This window comes from Suncus etruscus, chromosome 13 (assembly GCF_024139225.1).
Source record: "Suncus etruscus isolate mSunEtr1 chromosome 13, mSunEtr1.pri.cur, whole genome shotgun sequence".
NCBI lineage: Eukaryota > Metazoa > Chordata > Mammalia > Eulipotyphla > Soricidae > Suncus > Suncus etruscus.
The window spans coordinates 50399376-50426880 of NC_064860.1; the positions used below are offsets into that span (position 1 = coordinate 50399376).

The window sequence follows — 27505 nt, forward strand, 5'->3', positions numbered from 1 at the left end:
TCAAATATTACAGTAGTTAGAAATATGTTTCCCAAGCATGGATCTAAGCTACCAAAGATATAAATTTAATTTAAGATTATATATTAAAATTAGACACACCTGTGATCAATTCTTGCTAATCTTCAATCATTCAGGTTTTATATTTGTGATCCTCTTTTTAGGTCTCTTAAAAAACCATGCAACTTGAGGCCATAGCAATTATATAGTTGACAGAGTGTTTGCCTTGCATGCATCTGACCCACGGTCAACCTCCAGCATCCCATAGGGTCCCCTGATTCCACCAGGAGTGAAACCTGAGTGCAGAGCCAGAAGTAAGCCCTCAACATTTTTGGTGTGGGCCAAAACCAAACCAAACCAATCTAAACCAAACCAAAACCAAAAAGCTAAACAAGTTCAAAGAAATGTGCAGACACTCACCAAAACACCAAATATTGCATATATTTTCGGTAGACAAATCAGATTGTAAGATACTAGATTCAATGATTGAAAGATAGTTTCATGCATTTTTGACTACACAATCTATAAAAAATATATCTCAATTTGAAAATTGAGATCACCTTCCTTTGATGAAAATTACATTTCCTTTCCCAATTACTGATCAATTTGTACTTCACCACAAATATGTGGCTGCAGTTTTCCCCTGTGATGGGGAAAAATTTCTAGGACCAGCTTGCGGTAAAACTTAGACATGAATGCGATCTATGATATATGTGCCTGCTTGTGTGCGCTGTGCCTTTTCTTAAGAAGAAGCCTCCCATGGCAATTGTCAAACTATAAACTCAAGACATGTTTTTAAGTGGAACTGAGTCCCATCATCCTTAAGTATTTCTGGGGCCCAAAACAGCTGAGAAGGGCCACTATCCGCCTTTTATTTTGCCTTTGGGACATTTCCAAAATTGCAAAAGGTGACGCCATCAACAGAGCCTAATCTTGTCATTTGGAGTGAGCAAGTGATTTGATAAGGTGGCTCCTTCTGGAGGCAAATTGATTTTCTTGATTTCTCTCTTTCTCCCGGCAGGATTTATGTGGGCATCATTCATGTGACACCCTGGGGATGGCAGACGTGGGGACCATATGTTCTCCAGAGCGCAGCTGTGCTGTCATTGAAGATGATGGTCTGCACGCAGCTTTCACGGTGGCTCACGAAATTGGTATGCAGGACCTTTTTCTCTTCCCTGTCCAAATCAAACACTTGCACCAGCTGCAAGGGAACCCAAATACTCCGCAATTAATTCCAGATTTCTCCTGGTTCAGTGGTACTGTTTGGGGATTAAGTGTGTTTATATTTGCACTATTAGGGTTAACTAATAAAGGAGAAGGCATGGACGGTGTTTCCTGTCTGACAGCGTCATTTAAAAGCTTAAGAGCAATTTGCCACTGGCTACTGTCTTTAAGGATCATTAAGTAACTGACTAAATTTGTCACAGTTGAACCAGGAATTCTAAGATGTGTCTTCAAGTGACTCTGAGGAGTATCCAACTTACCCAGGGATAATCAGTTTACACAGAAATGTATCATGTTTATTCCATTGTGAATCATCCTATCTGATTCTATCCACGGTGATAAGAGACTCAGGAAAAGGGTGCCATTCTCATTTCTAATGTCAAAGTCAAACACATTCAAATGTCACACACCTAACTGCTTGTCGTTGAAATAAAACCCTAAATTCTCAAAATACAAAAAATATGGATGGAGTTAATTATTTTAAAAAATATTGCAGCAGTTAGAAATATGTGCTCTCAAGCATGGATCTAGGCTATTAAGGATATAAGAATTTAATTTAAGATTATCCCTTAAATTTGATGCATCTGTGCTCAATTGTTGTTAAACTCGTGTTTTCATCCTATCATCTCAATCTCATTTAAATTCTCTAAGCCCATTTTCCTAAATTTTCCTAAAAATTGGAAATAATAGTGCCTCTTTCATGTGATTATTTTAGGAATTAAACTGGGTATATTAGTGATACCAACTGTTATTTGTATCCATATATACCCCATTGCTTTGCTTTTTAGTCAACAGCTTATTTGCTCTTACACATATATTTCACAAGTTAGCATCATCTTCTGGGGTTCAGTTATGATATGAACATTAGAGTATTTTTGCTGTAGTTATTTACACATTCTCAGTTTGTTTAAGTGAAACTTGTAGTTTTAACATAGAATTTAAAACATTCTTGGTTGGCTGTGATCATCTCCTAAAGTGTTCATTTCTAGCTGCTCTTTTTGTTGGGGGAGGTAAAATAATTTCACATATGTAATTCTACATATGGTAAGTATGTTGAAGCAGTAAAATAGAAATCAGAAGTCACATATCAATTCTAAAGTACTACTCATAATCTTACTTAGCTGGCACTCTGCTTACCTTCTAAACAATGGTAACAAAACAACATTAGCATTTGCCTAATATGTTGTTGACAAGATCTGAATTTAAACATCTTACAAGCTGGAAATTCTTACTGCCAGAATTCAGAATTTGATATGAGACCCTAACTCTGTATTCATGTTCTGTTTTATATCAGAAAATCATGAAGGAAAATGAGAATTCATTCCATGAATGCTGCTCTAAGAGAGCTGACAGTATTTTCTGTTTTGTATTGACTTTGTTTGGGGACACATTCAGAAGTGCTCAGGACTTACTCTTGATTGCACTCAGGATTTTTTTAGCCAGACTTGGGGGACATAATAGGGTCCAAGGGATTGAACATGAGGCAACTGCACACAAGACAATCACCCTACTAACTCTGAGTTGAAAGTATTTTCAAAACACATATGCTCTCTGAACTTCAGTTTTTGTATTCACCTGTCTATTGCTTTTGCACATCACACTGTGATGTGATATGTGATAAACATAAAACTTAATATAGATATAGATCTTCAATCAGTATTTATTACATAGGTATATATGTATATAAGAGAGAAAATTAAGTAAACACCAGAGCTATCAAAAGCTAAATTTTGATTTTTCAGTGGAAACTAAGAGAAGATATTGTAGAGTATAGTCATAACACATAAAGGGGCATACTTTTAAAATTTTAAGAATGAGAGAAGTTCCAGAATAATTCTAAATTTCAGATAAGTGATAATGTTTTAGTTCATCCTGCGGGGCAATGAGAAATAATCTGTAGTGTTGAATATTTCATTCATCCATAAGATTATGGAGTCCTAGAGCAAGAAAAATATTACTGGTGCAGAAGAGACAGTACAGCAGGTAAGGTATTTGTCCTAACTCAGTGACTGTGTTCAATAGTCCAGAACTCCATATAGTCCCAGAACCAGCCATGTCTACTCTTTAAGTACTTCTGGGTGAGGCAGAAGAATAAACAAAAAAAGGAGGAGAAGAAAAAAGAAGTAAAGAAAAAATATCTAGTTTTTTGACAGGCTATTTGGCACACTTCTAGCATCCTCAGAGGCTTCTCAGGAAAATTTAGGAATAGGATAAGGTAGCATTCCAGATGTGATGACAAAAAATGTTCTGTTAAAATGCAGTACATGGGACTGTAGAGATAGTACAGGGCTTAAGGTCCTTGCTTTGCATGTAGCCAACCTAGTTTGAGAAGATACAATCCCTGAGCACTTCAGGAATCATTCCAGAGCACAGGCCAAAGTATACCTTGACTGCTTTATTTATAATTATGCAGTGGAATGTGTGCAAGAGTTTATCTCATTGTACAAGAATATTGGTAAGGCAGTTTTATCAGAGAACTGTGTAGAGGAAATGAAGACCTCATTAAGAAAACACCAAACCTAGATCTTTGAGTACCTTTAATTTCTTAGTTGGATTATCTCTATTTACTCCTTTAGAATTCACTACGATTCATTCTCATTTACATACTGCCTATTCAATTTTCCCTGAATGCTACTTATGGTATGTTCTGGGAAATTTAAGCTTGATCTAAAACTACAGTAATATGGATTTAATCTTCTTGCCATAACAGCATCTGGCTTCCATTCATTTTATTGAAATGAGGGGTGGCAAACTGGTTCACACCCACCAGTGCTCCTAGCCTCTTGCTCTAAACTCAGATTCCTTCTTAGCAGTGCTTGGGAGACCACACTCAGTGCTAACTGGGATCTAACCGGAGTGCAAGGCAAGAGCCTAAAATCCTATATTACCTCTCCAGCCCTATATATATGATCTTAAAATTACTTTATTATTCTTTAATTTTTAGCTTTTGCATGGATATTAAATACATGATTTTTTTGGGGGGGAGGGTCACAACCGGCAGCGCACAGGGGTTACTCATGGCTCTATGCTCAGAAATCACTCCTGGCAGGCTCAGGGGACCACATGGGATGCCAGGATTCGAACCACCTACTTTCTGCATGCCTTAACTCCATGCTATCTTTCTGGCCCCAAGTACATGATTTTTAAAGTATGTCTGTGACAACTTTACAAAATATTTTGAAATAATCTGTAGGTAATTACAGAATCAGGCTCCATTGCCTTTATGATCTGAAGTAACTCAAATGGATGATCTTTTCATTGCATAATTTTCAGATTGTTACATGAAATCATTAGTAGAAGCAGCCATGCTTAATTCTCTTCCTATTCTACTCTCATTTGAATCTTCTCAAATGTCCTCTCTTCCTTTGATTAGACATTTATATTTTCCAGATATCAGGGTAACAGGCTCCAGATATCAGGGTAACAGACTCCATATAGTGATTAAATGGTGTGGTGACCTTATATTTTTTAGAGTTTTTTAAGTTTGTTTGAGTCCATCTCAAAATGTGCAGTTTGTTTTATTTGTACAGAGGTAGTATAAATATGTTAGAGTGCTCAAAACATAAGCTACCAAGAAAATTTTAACATTTTTACCATTATTTTAATTTTTTTCTAGAAATAAAAAAAGAAAATATATTTGACTAAGAGTTGCATTTTGAGACCAGGTATAGAATAGCAGGTAGGACATTTGCCTTGTACGCAGTTAGCCCTGGTTAGATCCCCAATATCCCGTATGGTCTCTCCGGTTTGCCAAGAATTTTCCTGAGCATAGACTCAAGAATAAGCCCTGATCACTGCCCTGTGTGGATCCTCCTCCAAAACAAACAAAAATAATTATCTTTTTATTAGTGGACAAAATATCACATGGATTACTCTATTGTTTCCTTTTCTAGACATAATAGATTAAAATAGTGATAGGAAGGGCTGGTGAGATAGCACCGCAGTAGGGCATTTGCCTTGCATGCGGCCTACCCGGGAGGGACCAGAATTACAGTACAGTGAATAAGGTATTAACCTTGTATAAGGTGCATCTGGGTTTTATCCTCGGCACCCATATGGCCTCCTAAACCGTGCCAAGAGTGATTGCTGCATGCAGAGCTAAAGAAATCTCTGGGCACTGCCACTATGGCCAAAAGGCCAAAACATTTTTTAATTAAAAATCACAGCAGGTAGGACATTTGCCTTTCATACAGCCAACCCAGGTTCAGGCCCAGTATCCCAAATTATCACCTGAGCATGCCAAGAGTGATTCCTGAGCACTGTTGGGTGTGGCCAAAAAACAAAACAAAAATATAAAAAAATAGACATTAAATTTAGATATAAATTGCCATCATTTTCTTATTTCCTTTGTCTAAAATATGCCCTACGAAACTCAGCATACAAGATTAATAGGGAAAAATTCTAAATTGCCATCTATATTTTTAACCATGGTATTAAAATCAGAATAAAGTGAATTTAATGAAAAATTCTGAACAGTGTATCATTGGTAAATTGGGACATTTGCCTTTCCTGATAATGATTATAAAGGGTGATACAAAGGAAACTGATTCCAAAACAGATTGATGGAAAATAAGAGATTTTTTCAATGAATTTATAATCAGAGTATTCACTAATAAGTTGTCAGCCTCATTAATATTCCAGGGAGTGCCTGTAAATGGTGACTATATTATTAAGAAAAATTAGAAAATTATTTTTAAATATGAGCATACATTCTCTGTTCATGGGGATAAAGGCGTGATCAAGGTCATTTTTTTTTTTTTTTTTTTTTTTTGGTTTTTGGGCCACACCCAGCGGTGCTCAGGGGTTACTCCTAGCTGTCTGCTCAGAAATAGCTCCTGGCAGGCACAGGGGACCATATGGGACACCAGGATTCAAACCAACCACCTTTGGTCCTGGATCGGCTGCTTGCAAGGCAAGCGCCGTTGTGCTATCTCTCCGGGCCTGATCAAGGTCATTTTTACAAGCCAAACATAAACTAGAGAATGTTAAAAGTGAATCTAAGTTTACCTATCAAGTTTATATTTTGAACTGGCCAAACTTCTATTGTCAGCTTGTAATAATAAAAACTTCACCTGCCACACACATGCCTCTTCAAAACAATAATTTATTGATGTTGGGCCAGCTCTTAATATGTTAGGAGGAACACTCTGATGTTACTTAAGACTGATGAAATCCATAATTTGCAAACATGCACAAGCTTTGCTTCCTAGTAGTTAATCATAAAATGTGCTAAGTGAATCTCTTCACCATGAAAGACTCCAAAAATGTTTCCTAAGCTAAAAATCTGGCAAGTGAACATGCGAATGCCAAATGTTCAGCTGGACACTAAGGAAGTGGTTGACACACAGCAAAATAGTGGCCCATGTTTTCCTGTGGTCAGAGGGAGTTCTCTAGTTGTGCTGAGCTGAGCTACTCCCAGAGATGATTAGATTAAAAAAGGCCTGTTTTGAAAGGTTGCAGAAGGCCTTGAAGCTGCAGAGATGAAAGCCAAGTGCACAGAATTAGATGTCAGAACTGGTTTGAGATTGGGATGAAAGGATAGTGGGGTTAATCTGGATATTTGCTTCCAAACCATAGCTTTAATCAACATGAACTGAATCATTTTTTTCTTTTTTTTTTTTGTGGGTGGGGGGCAACACCCTGTGGTGATCAGGGGTCAGTCCTGGATCTGCACTTAGAAATTGCTTCTGACAAGTTCAGGGGATCATATGGGATGCTAGTGATCGAACCTGGCTCCATCCCGGGTCAACAGCATGTAAGGCAAATGCCCTACCTCTGTGTTATCACTCTAGCCCAAATTATTTTTCTTTCTCATCTGAACCAGTGCCACCTTATGTCTGTCTTGCCCCTCAATTAAAAGATGGCAAGAGGTCTTTTCAATATGTCGACTAGCAATGGGAGATTTAGTGTTTGGTAAAAATCTGTGCTACTCTTGTTGGGTTTTCTATTGTTGTTTTGTTTTGTTTTCGGCCACACCCTGGCTATGCACTCAGAAATGGCTCCTGGCTTGGGGGACCATATGGGATGCCGGGGGATAGAACCATGGTCCTAGGCTAGGGCACGCAAGGCAGACGCCATACACAGCTCCTGCCCCATTGTTGGTTTTTAATCAAATTACAATTTATATTTCTTTTGGGGAGGCCTATGCATTGACTACATATGTGTTAAAAACCAATAAGTTTAGATGGGACATAAGAAGATAAATATCATGCATTCAATGTGTGAATTGTTCTCTTTCGATTATCAAAATTCTCTTCCCTAAACAGTATTCAATAATGAGAAAATTTATCAAAATTAGTTTACTAGAATACCCATAAATAAAAGTTAAACAAGTCCAACCAAAATGTTAGAACAATTAAGTTAGCTTAGCATGATCAGACATTTGATTGTTTTCAGGTATATATTTTAAGTTCTTTACATCTTTTATATAATTTAAATGTTATAAAATGGAAGTTATGAGAGGATTTCCCAAGATACATTGCAGAGAAATCTGTTAACCAATCTGAAGTCAGTATCCTGCTGGAGTAAACTTTGAACCAAATACATCTGGCTGAAAAACCCAAGATTTTGATGTTTATTCTCCAATATTGGTATTAAGCTTTGAAGAAAATGATCCTGAATTGAGTTAAAAGAATATTGACATAGTTAACAACAAGGTGAAAAAAATTGTTCCCCTTTATGCAAACTACCTAGCTGATAGAACACAACATTTGTGTCTTTAGCCACATTTGTGGCTAACGTTCTGAAAGTGAAGTTTGTGTTTTATCATCTTTACATAGGCTTTGAATAGACATGTGATCTAATTACTGTATTTTTTTTTAAATCTTGATTCTGATTCTATTTGTGCTATTGACTCAGTTATAACCCCTGGCCAGACTTTCTTGCACCTCACTAATCCCACCTGGAAAATTAGGTAAAAGTAAAACATGATCTCACTAAAAAACATGCTTCATTCAAGTTGTGCTTTCTTTAAGTAAACACATTACAGAGCTTCTTTTGACTCTATTTTTTTCGGATGTAGTCTGTGTCCTCTAGTCCATTGGTCAGTTTGGGGTCAGGAGACAGGAGCTTGAAATTCTGTTTAATTTGCAGACCAAAGTTTAAAAAAACAACTTATTTCCTTCCTGAGATTAATGTTATAAGCCAACCTAAGTCACACAGTAATACCTGAGTAGAAGAGAAGCTAAAGCAACATTTTCCTTTAAAATAATGTGTCATCATCATTCACAGTAGAAAATAATCACAGACTTTTTATCACATACTCCTAAATGTGATACACTTGTTTTTTTTTAATAATGTGATACACTAGTAAAGTAAAGTTAAGATGACAATATTTTTAAGGCTACATTTAAAAAAATAAAATCAAGTTTATTTCATTGAATAAAGTTACACATTTTCTAACTTAAAAGGACATCATACGATGAAAATTGTTAGTTTTTCTTCATTAGTTGCTACTTCTGAGTTAACAGTATGTAACGAAGACTTCAAGTTTGATATCACTTAACAAGAAATTTTTCCCCTAAAGTAATTTTAATAAACTCTCTTCTGATGTTACTTCCTGTGATGTAACTACACTATTATGCCTGAAGTGATTTGATATCCCTGAAGAAAATAATTTCCTACAAAGGCATTTAAATTTTGCAATTTGATCACTTAATGATTTCACACAGCATGAAAATTTTGAGATCAGCATGACTTGTGAGCAGAGTAGATTTGATAGCTATCTTATTCTCTAAATTCATTTTAACTTTAATAGCCCCTTTTCTTTTATTTAACACATAATTTCAAAGACTATTGGAAACTATGCTCACTCATTCATGTTCCTACCTTGTAAATGCCTCAAATTTTTAGTTGAGAATTTCATTGCATCAAATGAAGAATTAAGGGTTTGTTAGGAAAGGTTGTATTGTAGATTAGATGTTTTAACTTTGTTAAAATAAACTTTACTTTCCAATCTTATGTGTGGCTAGTGTTTGCAGATGGTCCTAAATAAAGAAACTATTTTTTGAAAAAAGGTTTTGGAACCTACATAAAACCTTGATGAGGATTTGCCATCTTTAAGCCCAATCTGTCAGTCTCTCTCACTTGGAGACTCTTGTCCAATCCAGATTCACACGAGAGGTCCATTAAGTTTCTTCAAATAACATTTTTTTTTTTTAATTTTAAAATCGCCTTGAATTCTTGGCTTTACTTTCCTACTTTGACCTAAGAAATAAATAGCACTCTGTTTATCCAAGAGTAAGTACTGCTCTTCTTCATTAGTTTATGGACTTTCCTACATCATCTAAAATTTCCCACTTTTACTAACTTTGCTACTTTAAAAAAACATCAATATTTTGATAAAAAAAAAAACCAACTTACTTTAGGAGTGATAGACATCTCTCCTAATATTTTTTATTTGCTTTCTTGTTCTTTATGGCACAGAGGTTTAAATCCTACTTGTCTTAATGTGACAGAAGTCTCTGAGAGAAAACCTTGGTCTCTGTTTCAAACCAATAATTTTATATCTCTCTCTGGGCTTTTTATGTACAAACTCTCACCAGAAAAGTCCAGTATCTAAGGAGTCAAAGGGCTGATAGAGACGATCAGTGGCATGATAAATTATGATTTCCCTTCATCACATCTGTTTGAAATATAATGATGTTAGCTAGAAGCATCATATTTTAACTGACCCAGATTCTTATTTTTCTATACTAATATGCTCTTCATAGCCTAATATGTTTTTACTAAACATATTGTGTTTGTTATCACATGAAAATAGTTGTTTTAAGTAACAAAATCTCACTAATGTGTATGTCCCTTCAGAATAAGCAGTGATTTGATGTCTACCTTGCCATTTCAAAGTTTAATACTGGCATTATATGGTAAAGCATAAAGGCTTGGGCAGACCCTTATTGGAAAATTTCACTTCTTTGCTGTTTACTGCCTTATTGTGTCTGTCATGTTTTTCCTGAAGAGCATAAAAACATCTCTCACACTGATTTTTCATTCCAGTTGTTGACCAGATCTTGGAGAGAAGTCACATGGGTCCTGGTTTTAACTATAGGAGAATAGTTGTTTGTTTCTACAAGGACTTAAGTATTCCTCTCTTTGATCATCATTAACATTATTCTACCAACAGATAGACTGAGTTTCTTAATCAAGGACAGAAAGTGCATAAGCCATTCAAAGCAATCATTGTTCACTATTTATCAAATAGTCCTTTCCTGCCCAATTCTTGGAGATCTTACAAAATTTACCCTCCCTTGTTGTCTGTTTCTCAAGGGAAACTGAAATATCTTCATACATAGAATGCAACTTTTTTATTGCCTTGAATGTTTTCTTTATTCATTGTATATCTCCAACAGCAATAAGTTATGTGAGCTGATTAGTAAATTGAAGCAGGATAAAATTCAAGGCATGTTGCCAAATGAATAGCCAAAAGTCATAAAATTATACTAAAACCTTGTATGGTTAATGTAAATTTTTTACATTCATAATTGATAGTTTTTTAATTATATGCATTATCATTCTATATAAAAAATTAGGTGAAATTCTGGACCCCTCATAGAAAATTTGGTATTTGCTACTTGGCTTACTTTTGAAATCAGATATCTAATCTATCCACCAAATGAAGTAAAAATCCCACAATGCTCTCATATAAGTAAAGGCACATGGAAGATGTTATTTCATTATGGATTTGGATGACAAGACTAACACTGTTCAATGTAAATATTTTATGAAGTAAATAAAAATATCATTAGAGCTATTATAAAATCATGTTTTGAATAAATAATATGATTCAAGTGTTACATAAATCGCAGTATCAATTAGGAAGGACTCTATCTTGAACAATTTAAAAACTAGAACATCCTCAAAAAATGCTTGATGTGCTAACTTTAAGCAGTTCTGAACACAACAGAAAAAGCACTAATAAAATTTTTTGTTACTGCTGGGTGTCCTGAAAAACTTTACATGTCACCCCAAATCTCACTTCTTTAATGTTAGGATATCTGTCATATAATAGATTACCTATGATACTGACCCAGTAAAACAAGATGGATTCATTTACTGAAGGAACTTTGCTCATCTACTAAAACCTGATAAATAGATGCAAAAGGAATAGAAAGAGCTTGGGGCCTTAGACCATTAAGACTCAGACACTTAATCCCAGCCCTAGCAGCAACCAGCATCAACAAGCAGCTGCCCACCAAACAATTTTGTTATGAGTTGCTGGTGACTTAACAAGTTGACCAAAGTAGTTGGAATGCAGCATGAAAAATTGCATCCCTGTTGGGTTTTGACTGGTATACACTGGATTTTCTGGTGGTGTAGCCACAGTTCCTTTTTGGTTTCCAGAAACCCACAGAGTATATAGTACTCCCTTTTCTATAGTGTGCTCGACATTCTTTTTATCCACAATCCTGTGTATGATTCTATGAAGTTTTGAACAAGAAATTTACAAGGAAGATTCATTTTATACTTTTCAGAGTGACTGTAAACTGTTGCCCTGGATTTTTGGAAACAGTACCTCAGAGTTATTAGAGAATGTCATTTTTCTCCTTAGTCTGTGTGCAAATAAAATAATGTAATTAAGAACAAGATCATATTATAAGAATGTGGCTAGATACTCTGTGAAATCATCCCTAGTTAGGTAAAATAAAAATGATAGTGCTGGTGGCAGATAACAATTGTTTGACTTACACAACAACACCTCACTGACTGCCTTGGGGTAATTATATACCTTCTCAGCATTTGTTTTCTCTTCCACTTCTAACATTATGGCAATCATATGGGCATTTTTTTGAAAATTGTCAGTGAAAATGAGTATATATTTAAATAAATGATTTGTAATTTCAAAATATGTCCATTTCTTACAAGACTAGTATACTGGTCACCACTCAGTCATTGAAAAAGAAAGGGTCATGCAAATGTATATTTGCATGGTGACAAGTAGTTTTGCTTCTCCTTTTTTTTCAACCTATTTACTTGGGAAAGACAATAGAATTCACTGGTTGAAAAACATTGAAGTATTTACAACTCACAGAACATTGAATTAACATAGGGGTTTTCATTGTGGTGAGGGGAGATGCTCTCTTTTGGGCTTATTGTTGATCAGAAAAGACTGAGAATAAGATATGGAATAATATAATACAATATTATAATTGTATAACTAATACAACTCTAATTGTATAACTAAATCAGGTCTTGTTGCTACATATCATGGGACATGTGTGATCCAGATGGAGTATGGGAACATTCACTCCTTTATATGTTTTATTTCCTTTCAATGGTCATCAAAAGTGACTGATTTAAACCACTTACAGATTTTAATTTCCTGGGAGAGGTTTGCTCACTGTAAGAGAAGGCAATTACAAGTGAGCCTAATGTGTAGTTATGGTGAAGGAAATCAAACACTAAACTAATCATTATAGGAAAGTCTAAATACAGAATCACGCATTATTTGCACTTCCTATATTTTCCTAGGGCATCTACTTGGCCTCTCCCATGACGATTCCAAATTTTGTGAAGAGAACTTTGGTTCCACAGAAGATAAACGTTTAATGTCTTCCATTCTGACCAGCATCGATGCATCCAAACCTTGGTCCAAATGCACCTCAGCCACCATCACAGAATTCCTGGATGATGGCCATGGTATGTATCATTAACGACAACATGAATTCAGCAAAAGAAAAAAGTGGGATTATATTTTAGTTCATGACAGTCTAAAGACATTCACCTTGCCCTCTCCCACAGTGGTTATTTCATGTTAGAAATTGGAGTGAGTACACTTTTGGTGTGTAATGCCAACATCCTTGGTGGCATTATAGCTATAGTAATTTTTTTTTGCCTTTGAATGGAAAAGTTCAAAAGAGAAGCAATGTGGGAGACCACACAGAATGCCTAACTAGTGCCCTGAAAGCCTGGCTTTTATTCATTCTTTCACCACCAGCTTCCTGTGAGAAGCTGGCAGACATCTTAATTCCCTGCTATTAATATGACTCTCAGAATTATTTGTTAAATGCCTATTAGAGGGGTGTGGTGACAATGTAGGTGACGATTCTGTTGGATTCTCTTTATGACAACTTGAAGCCAGGGAAAGGAGCTTTGGTCTTTTGTGGAAGAATTTGGTCTCTTCAGAGAGCAGGTTCTCCTGAGAACAGAGTGAAAACTTTAGGACCAAAAATAGAAATGCAGTGGTGAGAAAACACTTTTGAAGAACTTCAAAAAGAAAATTTTGGCCTTGGTCTTTAAATATACTTCAGGAACATAACATGCCTTATTATGTTCCATAAATTTTGGATTAGGATTGTCAATCATAAAACTACTAAGGAAGTCACAGTTTTCAGAAATAATAAATTTGTCCCCAACATAATCCCTTAAACAAGCTGTTGGAGATATTCTTAGCATTTATTATTGCTTTCAATATGGAAATATAGGAGAAACACTTCAGAATTGAATCAGATCATCAGAGACCTCATAGTTCAAATTGCATACTACAGAGATAGATATTCTCATTTCTCTTTCTTTTATTTTTCTCAAAAATGTATCTCCCTATAAAACTAAATATCTTGTGCTTAAGGATTTTAGGAAAGTTCTCTCATGATACACAGTGCAAAGTTCAGCAAAGAAAATCTTTGATATTGACTCTGACTCAGTCCATGAAAGTTACTGTAATTGCATAATGTCAAAATTAATAATTATTATTTTATTTAATATTTCTTTATTTAAATAAGAAATTCCAAAGCAAAAATATTTGTATCATATCTTCAACTATTCTTACTAATTTTTATGAACTGATATTTTGAAAACTTTGCCTACTTAAATTTACTATTCATGAATGCAATCTATAATCAGCTATGTTTAAAACTTTTCTCAATAGATGGGGCCTGAGTGGTAGTGCAAGGTGTCGGTCTTGAACACGCTAGCCTAGGACGGACCACGGTTCGATCCCCCAGCATCCCATATGGTCCCCAAAGCCAGGAGCGATTTCTGAGCACAAAGTAGGAGTAACCCCTGAGCTTCACCAGGTGTGGCCTCAAAACAAAACAAAACAAAAAAAAAACATTTCTCAATAGAAAATAAGGATAGTTTGTCAGCTGACGATACTGTTCATAACTTGTGAAATTTATTTCATTATCTGCATTTTATTATTGATCAAGACAATATCAATTAAGGTCCCCTATACATATATGTAATACGATTTCCTATGCTTAATGCTGATTTGCTGTTTATCAATTTTTCTGAAAATAAAATATTTTTTTTCAAAACCATGTTACACATTTCAAAAGGTTAAGCTAAACTTTGAATCACTAAACATACATATTTAGTTGCTAAGGCAGCAAATACTTATGGCTAAGATGGATCAAGTTCTGTTTTTCCCTGTGCAAGTATTAGGTCAGCTAATTACAATGCTGTACAAAATTTTGCTTTTTATTGCCATAATTTTGGAATGGTACATTTATTTTATGTTGTGGAATTTGCTATCTTCTTTCTGTGCAGGAAATATGTTTTTAGTATTATTTTCTATGTTTCAAAAAGTTTATAGTCAGAATTTCTTTTACAGAATTACAGCAAATTTCATGAGTAGCAGATAATGACTTAAGCAATTTTATGAATACAACCAAGGAAAGGTAGAATGATAACACTCAAGTGAGTTGCTTTCCAAATAGCATTCCAAGATACAAATGTCTCTCTATCACACTAGCATTTAAATATGAACATGAATCCAAGGGACTAAATAAATGTAGTAGATGAATTCAAATAATTTAGTAGCATTGAAACTGGTGCTCTTCAAAATTGATGCAATTCTTTATAAGTGAAAATGTGGTCCTAGAAAGTAGCAGCAGATGAGATTTTAAGATGTTTGAGATGCTAAAATTTACAATTCAGAGGTTAGGAGAGGATGCAAGAAGTGCAAAGATGACAGTAAAACAGATAATGCCTCTTTGTTAGAATACTAAACTGTTATAAAATCCCATCATAAAAATATTTCAATTCACTCCTTGTGGGGAGGTTGATTCTGGGCCATAGCTGACAGTGCTGGAGAACCATATGATACCATAGACAGACCCCAGGCCTTTTATATGCTATGTTTTAACTGTAGCCCTTTGGGCTATATACTTTGGCCTTCGTTTTCCCTCCATTTTTTTTTTAAGGCAAACTCTTACTAAATTTTTTTTTTTACTGGGTCACATTCAGCAGCATTCAGGAGTTACTCCTGGCTCTGTGCTCAGAAATCACTCCTGGCAGGCTTGGGGGAACCAAATGGGATGCCTGGACTCAAACAGTGTCCATCCAGGGTCAGCCACATGCAAAACAAACACCCTACCACAGTGCTATTGCTCCGGCCCCACTATTTACCTTTTTTTTTGACATTAGAACCAATTTTATTCCTTGGTTTTATGTGACTTTAGATAATTTCCTTATGTTTCTATTTCTTTTTTTTATATTTTATTTAAACACCTTGATTACATACATGATTGTGTTTGGGTTTCAGTCATGTAAAGAACACCACCCATCACCAGTGCAACATTCCCAACACCAATGTCCCAAGTCTCCCTACTCCCCATCCGCCCCCACCTGTACTCTAAACAAGCTCTCCATTTCCCTCATACATTCTCATTATTAGGACAGTTCAAAATGTAGTTATTTCTTTAACTAAACTCATCACTCTTTGTGGTGAGCTTCCTGAGGTGAGCTGGAACTTCCAGCTCTTTTCTCTATTGTGTCTGAAAGTTATTATTGCAAGAATGTCTTTCATTTTTCTTAAAACCCATAGATGAGTGAGACCATTCTGCATTTTTCTCTCTCTCTCTCTGACTTATTTCACTCAGCATAATAGATTCCGTGTACATCCATGTATAGGAAAATTTCATGACTTCATCTCTCCTGACAGCTGCATAATATTCCATTGTGTATATGTACCACAGTTTCTTTAGCCATTTGTCTGTTGAAGGGCATCATGGTTGTTTCCAGAGTCTTGTTATGGTAAATAGTGCTGCAATGAATATAGGTGTAAGGAAGGGGTTTTTGTATTGTATTTTTGTGTTCCTAGGGTATATTCCTAGGTGTGGTATAGCTGGATCGTATGGGAGCTCAATTTCCAGTTTTTGGAGGAATCTCCATATCGCTTTCCATAAAGGTTAAACTAGACGGCATTCCCACCAGCAGTGGATAAGAGTTCCTTTCTCTCCACATCCCCGCCAACACTGTTTATTCTCATTCTTTGTGATGTGTGCCATTCTCTGGGGAGTGAGGTGGTATCTCATCGTTGTTTTGATTTGCATCTCCCTGATCTTTAGTGATGTTGCGCATTTTTTCATGTGTCTTTTGGCCATTTGTATTTCTTCATTGTCAAAGTGTCTGTTCATTTCTTCTCCCCATTTTTTGATAGGATTAGATTTTTTTCCTTGTAAAGTTCTGTCAGTGCCTTGTATATTTTGGAGATTAGCCCCTTATCTGATGGGTATTGGGTGAATAGTTTCTCCCACTCAGTGGGTGGCTCTTGTATCCTGGGCAATATTTCCTTTGAGGTGCAGATGCTTCTCAGCTTAATATATTCCCATCTGTTAATCTCTGCTTTCACTTGCTTGGAGAGTGCAATTTCCTCCTTGAAGATGCCTTTAGTCTCAATGTCCTGGAGTGTTTTGCCTATGTGTTGCTCTATATATCTTATGGTTTTGGGTATCATATTGAGGTCTTTAATCCATTTGGATTTTACTTCATATATGATGTTAGCTGGAGTTCTAAGTTCAATTTTTTTGCAAATGGCTATCCATTTGTGCCAACACCATTTGTTGAAGAGGCTTTCCCTGCTCCTTTATCAAAAATTAGGTGACTGTATGTCTATGGAAAATTTTCTGAGTATTCAAGCCTATTCCACTGATCTGAGGGCCTGTCCTTATTCCAATAGCATGCTGTTCTGATAATTATTGCTTTGTAGTAAAGTTTAAAGTTGGAGAAAGTAATTCTTCTCATATTCTTTTTCCCAATGATTGCTTTAGCTATTCTAGGGTGTTTATTGTTCCAAATGAATTTCAAAAGTGCCTGATCCACTTCTTTGAAGAATGTCATGGGTATCTGTAGAGGGATAACATTAAATCTGTATAATGCCTTGTGGAATATTGCCATTTTGATGATGTTAATCCTGCCAATCCATGAGCAGGGAATGTGTTTCCATTTTCGCGTGTCCTCTCTTATTACTTGGAGCAGAGTTTTATAGTTTTCTTTGTATAGGTCCTTCACATTTTTAGACAAGTTGATTCCAAGATATTTGAGTTTGTGTGGCACTATTGTGAATGGGGTTGTTTTCTTAATCTCCATTTCATCCTTATTACTATTGGTGTATAGAAAGGCCATTGATTTTTTTGTGTTAATTTTGTAGCCTGCCACCTTGCTATACGAGTCTATTGTTTCTAGAAGATTTTTGGTAGAGTCTTTAGGGTTTTCTAAGTAAAGTATCATGTCATCTGCAAACAGGGAGAGCTTTCCTTTCCTATCTGGATTGCTTTGATACCTTTTTCTTGCCTAATCGCTATAGCAAGTATTTCCAGTGCTATGTTCAATAGGAGTGGTAAGAAAGGACAGCCTTGTCTTGTGCCAGAATTTAAAGGGAAGGCTTTTAGTTTTTCTCCATTGAGGATAATATTTACTACTGGCTTGTGGTAGATGGCCTTAACTATATTGAGAAAGGTTCCTTCCATTCCCATCTTGCTGAGAGTTTTGATCAAGAATGGGTGTTGGACCTTATCAAATGCTTTCTCTGCATCTATTGATATGATCATGTGGTTTTTATTTTTCTTGTTGTTAATATTGTGTATTATGTTGATAGATTTACGGATGTTAAACCATCCTTGCATTCCTGGGATTTAACCTACTTGATCATAGTGGATGATCTTCTTAATGAGGCATTGAATCCTATTTGCCAGGATTTTGTTGAGGATCTTTGCATCTGCAATCATTAGCAATACTGGTCTGTAATTTTCTTTTTTTGTAGCATCTCTGTGTGGTTTAGATATCAAGGTGATGTTGGCTTCATAAATGCTATTTGGAAGTGTTTCCGTTTGTTCAATTTCATGAAAGATTCTTGCCAGGATTGGTAGTAGTTCCTCTTGGAAAGTTTGAAAGAATTGATTAGTGAATCCATCTGGGCCTGGGCTTTTGTTTTTGGACAGACATTTGATTACCTTTTTAATTTCATCAATGTTGATGGGGGTGTTTAGATATGCTACATCCTCTTCCTTCAACAATGGAAGATTATAAGAGTCCAAGAATTTATCCATTTCTTCCAGGTTCTCATTTTTAGTGGTGTAGAGTTTCTCATAGTAGTTACTGAGTACCCTTTGAATCTCTGTCATATCAGTAGTGATCTCTCCTTTTTCATTCTTACTACGAGTTATCAAGTTTCTCTCTCTCTCTTTCTTTGTTAGGTTTGCCAGTGGTCTATCAATCTTGTTTAATTTTTCAAAGAACCAACTATTGCTTTCATTGATCTTTCAGATTGTTTTTTGGGTTTCCACTTCGTTGATTTCTGCTCTCAGCTTTGTTATTTCCTTCTGTCTCCCTGTTTTTGGGTCCTTTTGTTGAGCACTTTCTAGTTCTATTAGCTCTGTCATTAAGCTACTCAGGTTTGCTCCTTATTCCTTCCTTATGTGTGCTTGCAAAGCTATAAATTTTCCTCTCAGTACTGCTTTTGCTGTGTCCCATAAGTTCTGATAGTTTGTGTCTTTATTGTCGTTTGTTTCCAGGAAACTTTTGATTTCCTCCTTGATTTCATCTCGGACCCACTGGTTATTGAGTATGAGGCTGTTTAAATTCCAGGTGTTAAAGTTTTTCTTCTGAGTCCCTTTGGAATTTACAAATAATTTCAGAGCCTTGTGGTCAGCGAAGGTAGTCTGCAAAATTTTTATTCTCTTGATATTATAGAGGTATGTTTTATGTGCCAACATGTAGTCTATCCTGGAGAATGTCCCATGTACATTGGAGAAGAATGTGCATCCAGGTTTCTGGGGATGGAGTGTCCTATATATATCCACTAGGCCTCTTTCTTCCATTTCTCTCCTCAGGTCGAGTATATTCTTGTTGGGTTTCAGTCTGGTTGACTTATCCAGTGTTGACAAAGCCGTGTTGAGGTCCCCCACAATTATTGTGCTGTTATTGACATTATTTTTCAGATTTGTCAACAGTTGTATTAAATACTTTGCTGGCCCCTTATTCGGTGCATATATGTTTAGGAGAGTTACTTCTTCCTGCTCTACATACCCCTTGATTAGTATAAAATATCCATCTTTGTCCCTTACAACCTTCCTGAGTATAAAGTTTGCATTATCTGATCTTAGTATGGCCACTCCAGCTTTTTTATGGGTGTTGTTTGCTTGGATAATTTTTCTTCAGCCTTTTATTTTGAGTCTATGTTTGTTCTGACTATTCAGGTGCGTTTCTTGTAGCCAGCAGAAGGTTGGATTGAGTTTTTTGATCCATTTAGCCACTCTGTGTCTCTTATCTGGTGCATTTAGTCCATTGACGTTGAGAGAAAGAATTGTCCTGTGATTTAGTGCCATCTTTATATCGAAATTTGGTTTGTCTTTTGGTTAGTCTTCTCTTAAATTAGGTCTTTCAGTTTTTCTCTTAAGACTGGTTTTGAGACTGTAAAGTTTCTCAGCTGTTTTTTGTCAGTGAAACCATGTATTCTTCCGTCAAACCGGAAAGTGAGTTTTGCTGGGTACAGTATTCTAGGTGAAGCATTCATTTCATTCAGTCTTGTCACAATATCCCACCACTGGCATTGAGTGTTTCTGGTGACAGGTCTGCTGTAAATCTCAAGGATGCTTGCTTGAACGTAATTTCCCCTTTTGATCTTGCTGTTTTCAGAATTCTGTCTTTATCTGTGGGATTTGTCATTGTGACTAGGATGTGTCTTGGGGTGGTTTTTCTATGGTCTCTTTGGTTGGTACTCTTCGAGCATGCAGAATTTGATCACATATATTCTTTAGCTCTGGACGTTTCTCTTTAATGATATTCTTGACCTTTGATTCTTCTTGGAAATTTTATTCCTGGGTCTCTGGGACTCCAATGATTCTTAAGTTGTTTCTGTTGATCTTATCATAGAGTTTTATTTTCATCTGTTCCCATTCTTTGACTAATTTTTCCATTGTTTGTTCATTTGCTTTAAGTTTTTTTCCAATCTCTCCTGCTGTATGGAATTGTTGTGTATCTCGTCTTCCACAGCACCAAGTCTATTCTCAGCTTCTGATACCCTGTCCCAGAGCTTATCCATTTTGTCATTCACTTCATTTAATGAGTTTTTCAGGCCTGTTAGTTGACATGTTATTTCAGTTTGGAGTTTTGTGATTTCTGTCTTCATATTTTCTTGGTTCTTATTAGTGTTCTGTTCAACTCGATCCAGAGTTTCTTTGAGTTCGTTGAGTATCTTCCATATTGCTAGTCTAAAGTCCTTATCTGAGAGGTTGATCAGTTGGTTGGTCATTATCTAGTCATCAGAATTGTCATCTTCATTCTCTATGTCTGATGCTGGTCTGTGTTGTTTCCCCATTGTCACACTTGTATTGTGGTTTTTTTCTACATGTTGTGGTGGTATTCATTGGCTATATGATGCAGGCAGCACACTCCTCTGGCTCCGCCCTTTCTGGATTTGTCGACTTGCCTCTAAAGGAGGGGAGTCCTCCATGGATGAAGCCTCACACAGGGTCAAATCTTAGGCCCGAGCACACAGCAGAGAAGAGAGTCCGGAGAGAAATGCTTGCTTCTGTGATGCAGCACAGTTCTTAGTGTGATTTTTTCTTCTTGTTGCGATGGTGTTCTTTTCTTAGAAAGAGTGTACAGCCACATAGCGAAGCGGAGCCTAAGTGCTCTGCTGGAGCCTCTTTTCGGCCCACTCCCAAGAGGTTCACGCAAGAGGACAATAGACAGACACACACAGGCAGCACTCACAGTTTTTCACAGTCGGGCTCCAGTGGGCAAGTGTAGTTTCATGGATTTTCCCAGCCTGACGTCACAAATGGGACCCGGCTTCTGCAAAGCCTAGCCAGTTTTCATTTTATGGAGTCCCGCCCTGGTATTGGCCTCTGGGAGAGCGAGTTTTCTCGACCCTGTTTTTGGCCCACTCCCAAGAGGTTCATGGAAGAGGACAGTACACAGACACACACAGGCAGCACTCACAGTTTTTCACAGTTGGGCCCCACTGGCAGGCATAGTTTCCACTATTTAATATTTTAATTAAACTTATTATTATTTTGTTTTGGGGGCCACACCCAGAAATGCTCAGGGTTTACTGCTGGTTCTACAGTCAGGATTTTCTCCTGGAAAGGCTAATGAATGCCTTATTTGTCATACTATCAATCTGGACCCTTTATTTTTAGATAATTATAGTTTTGGTAATTAAAGTTACAAAATTGTTCTAATTTTTGCTTTTAATGTTCAAAGTTAGCACACACATACAACCCACAATTCACATCCCCATTATTCTTTGATCCCCAGTTTGACTACATATTGTTACCTCCCTGCTCATTACTTTAGTTCTCTAAAAATTCCACTTATGTTTCCAAGTCTCTTCCCAGAAACCTTTTTATTCTTTATTCTTACTCCCCACAACCTACACTTTCAGGTCTTCATTCTAGTACCCAAGATTTATAATCCATTGATACTTTCCAGAGCCCTGATTTGTACATCTGCAGGTTAAGGATGAATAAGGTCATTCTGCATTTGTCTTTCAACCTCTTAAGGAACCTCCAATACTTGCATTGACTGTTTGTTTCTTTCTGTGTTATAGTCCTACTATTTTTCTGCTCTAATTTTATAAATCACTAACAATTTTAATCAAAAAAAGTGGCCCTGATCACAATACTTCAGATAGGCAAACTGGGTTTGCTAGAAGTAATCCCCTTCAGCAACATGTGAAGTCAGAGATGGCTTATCAAGAGCTCCAAAACAGTAGAATCACAGCAGTCTTGCTCTATTCGTAAAAGCCAACAACTCCAAATTACCCGAATGATTCCTCTGGTTCAGCATGATATAGTTTAGCATGTAATTCAGAATAATATAGTAATCAGTTCTCCAAGGAAGGTGAATTTTAGTTAATTTGAAAGACAAAATTACAACCACAGTATATGAATGCAACAAAGCCGTTGTAATTTTATGTATATATGTATGCAAGTATGTATGTGTAGATATAGAATTCATTATTGGTTTGGGGGCCATAATCAGTGTCTATGTTCAGTGATTATTCCTATCAGTGCTCCGGGCATTATATCGGGTGGTAGGGATTGAACATGGGTCATCTGCATGCAAGGCAAGTGCCCTACATAATGTACATCATTCTTGCCTCTAAAAGTTGTTAATTTTAAGTTGAACATCTTGCAAAGCTTTATACAACTGTCAGATGATAATTAAAGGGCATGAAAACTGGAAAATCCTCTTACATGTCCTAGCTCTGTTTCTCTCACCTACAACAACCCCCAATATCCATCACATCCCAGTCATTAAGAATTGAGGTCTTAAAGTACAATCAAATACAAAACACTTGATTTGTTTTCTAAAATCATTGAACATAAGTAGTTTAATATTTAAGAGCATTTAACAACTGCCAAATTCAAAAAAATTAATACTGAGTGTTTCCTGATGTAGTTCCAACAACTGAAAAATATGCAGCTAATAGGTTATAGTTAAAAATCAGTCGGACAAAACTGTGCAGGCAGATTTGTGTTTCAGAAGAGAAGCTGTGTCTTACAGGAACTTCCACCATCCCCTTCCTCGCACTTTCAGTTTGGCCAAGAGACTTGTAGTCATTTTGCAGTGTTTATCCATAAGTTATTTCTAGTCAAGCCATAATGTGTGCATTCCTTGAAAATAAAGGTAAGCAGTGGCAGAAACATTGTGCAAATGAAGCAAATTATTGAATTACCTTTCTCAAAAGCTCAATGACTTTCAAGTCCCAAGAGAAAGCTGTCTGCTCTAAACCTAAATTCACAATGTCAAGAGGTGAAAGAGTTCACTGTGTTAGGTATAAGAATACTCATGACAGCTGCTAAGAAAAATCCATAGATAGCTCTTGGAAGTTAATATAGACAGTATTTAAAGGGCTAGTTTACAGATACTGAGTGATCACAGAATTTTGAAGATAAAATTGGATTAGAAAACCATTTTCTGAATCCTTTGTATGGACCATACATTTAGCTGTATAACTGTACTGTTCAGTGTTTTTCTTAATTTTTTATTGAAAGTCTATAGTTTAAATGCTATTAATAATGATTTCTCATGCACATGACTCCTCACAGTATTATCATCATTATAATCCTTCCTCTTCCTAAGACCTCAGTACCCCTTCATCCCAACCCTCTACACTCTAACTCAATTGTATGAATCAATTTTCCTATGATGTTGCCTTTGTACCTCTGTTGCTATTTTACTATTATCTCAAAGTCCCTCATATGAGAGAGATAATTCTGTATCCCTTTCCTTTTGACTTCACTCAACATGATGTCCCTGTTTTTGGATGGAATAAAATCACATAATTTTATACTTAGAGTTGCATAGTATAATCATAGTCATAATTTTCAAGAGTCATACCAGTAGTATCTTAATTTTCATGTATTTCAATAAAATATATTTTTTATAATGGGGTGCAAGGACCCAGATAGATAGTACAGGGATTAAGATGTTTTGCCTTTCATGTAGCCAAATTCAGTTTGGCATCTTCAGGAATCTGTACTGAACACAGAGCCAATGTTTACCCTGAGCATTACTGGAACTCACTCCTGAGAACAGAGCCAGGATAAGTTACTGAACACTTCAGGGTATGGCCCAAACCAACCTCTCCCCAGAATAATAAATAAAAGCTCAGCACATAAAAGCAATTCTTAGTCATGAAGCTTATTCTTGAGCTTCGAAAATCTCTGATTTCATTTTCTTGGCATTACATCTAGTGCCACTGACAGTTTCACAGACAGACCTCTTAAGTTTCTTTTCCAGTTGTCTGTACCTTGGTACTGTGAGTTTCTCTAGTACCAAGCCCAGAGATATAATTATTCATCAAAGAGGAGGCACATTCAACATTGTTGTTCTTTTGCTTGGATAGATTTTTTGTTTTGTTTTGTTTTGGTTTGGTTTGGTTTTAGTGTCAGACCTTCTAATACATGACTAATTAAAGAGTTTCAGGGCCAGGGTGATAATGAACAAAAATAAAAGGAGAGTTTGCTGTGATGGTGTTTTTTTTTTTTTTAATATTTTCTTCCCTTAGGATATTCGTTTTTTCCTGTGCCCTTTATTGGGACTAATGTTCAATTTCATATCTGTATACTGAAGAGGAAAAGAAGATGGCAATAATGAAAAGAGTAAAAATTAGTTATAGGTTTAATAAACAACCAAACAAATTAATTTTCCCAGGAATCATAAATACCAGACATCTGATACAAAAAGCATGTAATATTTTTACCTCCACTTTCCAGAAGGCTGGCAATATCTTTCATCAGCTCTTAGCATATTTTCTGGCCTTGGAAAGACTACCCCGTTTAGGCTTTGTTTTTCAATTGCAAAGTAAGATATTTTGGCTTTAAATATTCCACCTCACTTTAAGCTAATGATTGGGAAGAACTAATATATCTTTACTCACATTTCTATTATCTCTATTTTGGGAATTGCCATTTAGATACACAAAATTTTTCAAAGGGGGAATGAAAGGCATAAAGGAAGGAGGGAGAGACAAAGGGGGAAAGGAACTTGGCGACTTATGCAACAGAAGTATAGTTTTGGCAATGAAGCCAGATAACATTTCAGTCCAATGTGAATTAAAAATACATTAAGCAAATTTAAAGAATTAAGAATGAAAGTTAACCCACTGAAGAAATGTCAGAAGTATTTGGAAGGCCCTTTGAGGTCAGTGTAAATGATAGCAAATGGTCAGTGTCCTTTATGGTCCCTTTCCAAAACTGCAGACTTTATTTAACCAAAAAGTAGATATATTTTATGTTTATTAAGTTTTATATAATTCATGTATTTCATGTAATTCATCATCAAGATCCATATTTTTCTATTATTATTGTTTTGTTTCAGCCTGCCAGTTGGTAGAGATGTAACAGAATTTATTTTATTATGTAAGGACACAATATAACAAAGAGATAAAATATATAGAATATATTTCAAAATAAACTTATAAACAAATGCCCCCAGCCATTATTAATGAATAAAATTCTGGGTTAATAAGCAAGAAAAAGGAATAATTAAAAATAACCCTTGAACTAAGCTACTATATTTTTATTTTGGGAGGGTGGGAATTGGGGCTATATCTACCTATGCTAAATGCTAACTCCTGATTCAATGCTCAGGGATCATGCCTAATGGGCTCAAGGTATCATATGGGGTTCTAGGAATCAAACTCAGGTCAGATACCTGCAAGCTAAACATCCTGCCCACTCTACTATCTTTCCATTCCTGCGATACTGTATTTTTTTAATAACAGTGCCAATGTATTAGACATTTTTGAAACTTTGTAAAGGTATGTGTCCTCTAGAAGTACCCTTATTGCAGGCTGATTCAAATTAACTTGTTAACTTTATTTATTTTGGCTGATTCGCCACTTAGTGGAATAGAAAGAATATTAGGAATCACATGTACACAGAGTGGCGGTCAGTTATTGGGGTTCAAGATAGATTAGGTAGCTGCATGCTGCCAACTGCAGACAGAGATTTAAGATTAGGTCCCCAGCTGATATTTAATTATCTCATCTTACAGTCAATGCTTTCCAGTTTCAAAGGGAAAATAGAAGACTCTTCAGACAGCACTTTTGACTCTAGAATGCTGTCTCAGAGATTTGTTGGCTGTTGTCTAACTCCAGAAGTCTGCTAGACACCCCCAGTTTGCACAATGTCCTTTTTTATGTGGAACTAAAAATAACATTTTTCAAAGAGCTCCAAAGTACTAATTTGCTCTATTTTCTAAACGAATCTTAGTCAGATTTTTCTATCACTCTTTCTTTTGACTTAACGTAGATATTTTTTATTTCCCTTTTACCTTGATGTTTATCTCCTAAAGTTCTCTTTGGCTGGACTCTTATTTTTAATTTATTTTTTTCCTGAATTGACTTAAGAAGCTTTAATGCCACAAAATTTCTGGCTCAGGAGTTCCAGAGGAACTTTGTTCCTTCTTCGTTTTCATATAATGAAAGACTGACAAACTATAAGGTTTGAAGAAACTTTAATGTAGTTTTTAACACATTTATAGGTACTTAAAATATGTTGAATTTTCTTTCTCAGTATAAAGAATAACTTGAATATGGTTTTCTTCAGTTGAGTACAAAGAATAATTCCAGTGCATCTATAGGGTCATTTAATGTGTTGAACATTATACAGTCATTGATTTTGGACTTTGCTAGTAACTCCTTATGTTTCTAAACTCATTTTAACCTTACTATGTTTTAGTCAGACAAGAAACATTTTATAAATCTTGAATATAAGAGTAAAGTTAATATAGCCAAGAACACTCAACTATTAAGCATTTTATCAGAATTAGCTTTTAGACCAATGTTTCTACCACCAAGTGTGATGTCCATCTTGTTAAGAATCCCTACAGTAATAGCATAAAACACCTCTCCACGTGTGAGCAGAAGTAGTATAATGGTAAATAAGTAGGACAGCTAAGAACTGAAACCCCTGTTTGCTCTGAGACTTTGTTTTCTTATCTAAAAAATATAACTAAAGGAACAGATTCATCCACATTAGGTTCTTATTAGGACAAAAGAAGTGAAGGCATTGCTTACTGTTAAACATCTAACAGACATGATTATTAAAATCAAGTACACCGGAATATTTTAAAAACTGATGGGTAATATGCTTGTGCCCATTTAAAAAGAAAAAAAAATGAGTAAATGCTCCTTTCTCTTCCTCCACTCCTTTTATCTGTGATTGTGAAAACTTTTTATTGAAATATCTTATCAGTTTGGGAGAAAGAATTCTATTTAGTGTACTTTCTGCACTTTATTGGGAGTCCTTGAGGGATTGTGTATTAACTCATGCTTTTGTACTCCTAATACCTTGTATGTTTTCTAGAACATGAAAGAAAGAAAAACTGAGCTATCACCTTGTTTATTATTATAGACAGAGTGGGAGAGGGTACAGGTAGACCACTGAAGAGAAGTTAGAAGGAAATAAGATGTGGAGTGCCAAGTTTGAACTCCTGGCTCTTAAACATAAAGCCCAGAGGTTTTTTTTTAGACTTAGCAAAAAGGGGACTTGGAGAAACATTCAAAGAGGTGTTAAGGAGAATGGAAGAAACATGAGGTAGAGTTGCC

The 27505-nt window shown here is 35.8% G+C and overlaps 1 protein-coding gene across 1 annotated transcript in view; it reads left to right on the top strand.

The window, feature by feature from the left end:
- Positions 1-27505, top strand: part of ADAMTS5 (ADAM metallopeptidase with thrombospondin type 1 motif 5) — a 50458-nt gene that overhangs the window by 12623 nt on the left and 10330 nt on the right. Inside the window, exons 2-3 of the mRNA XM_049785760.1 lie at positions 1019-1151; positions 12691-12858. Of these exons, the coding sequence (XP_049641717.1) occupies positions 1019-1151; positions 12691-12858 (301 nt within the window). The remainder of the gene's footprint in view (positions 1-1018; positions 1152-12690; positions 12859-27505) is intronic.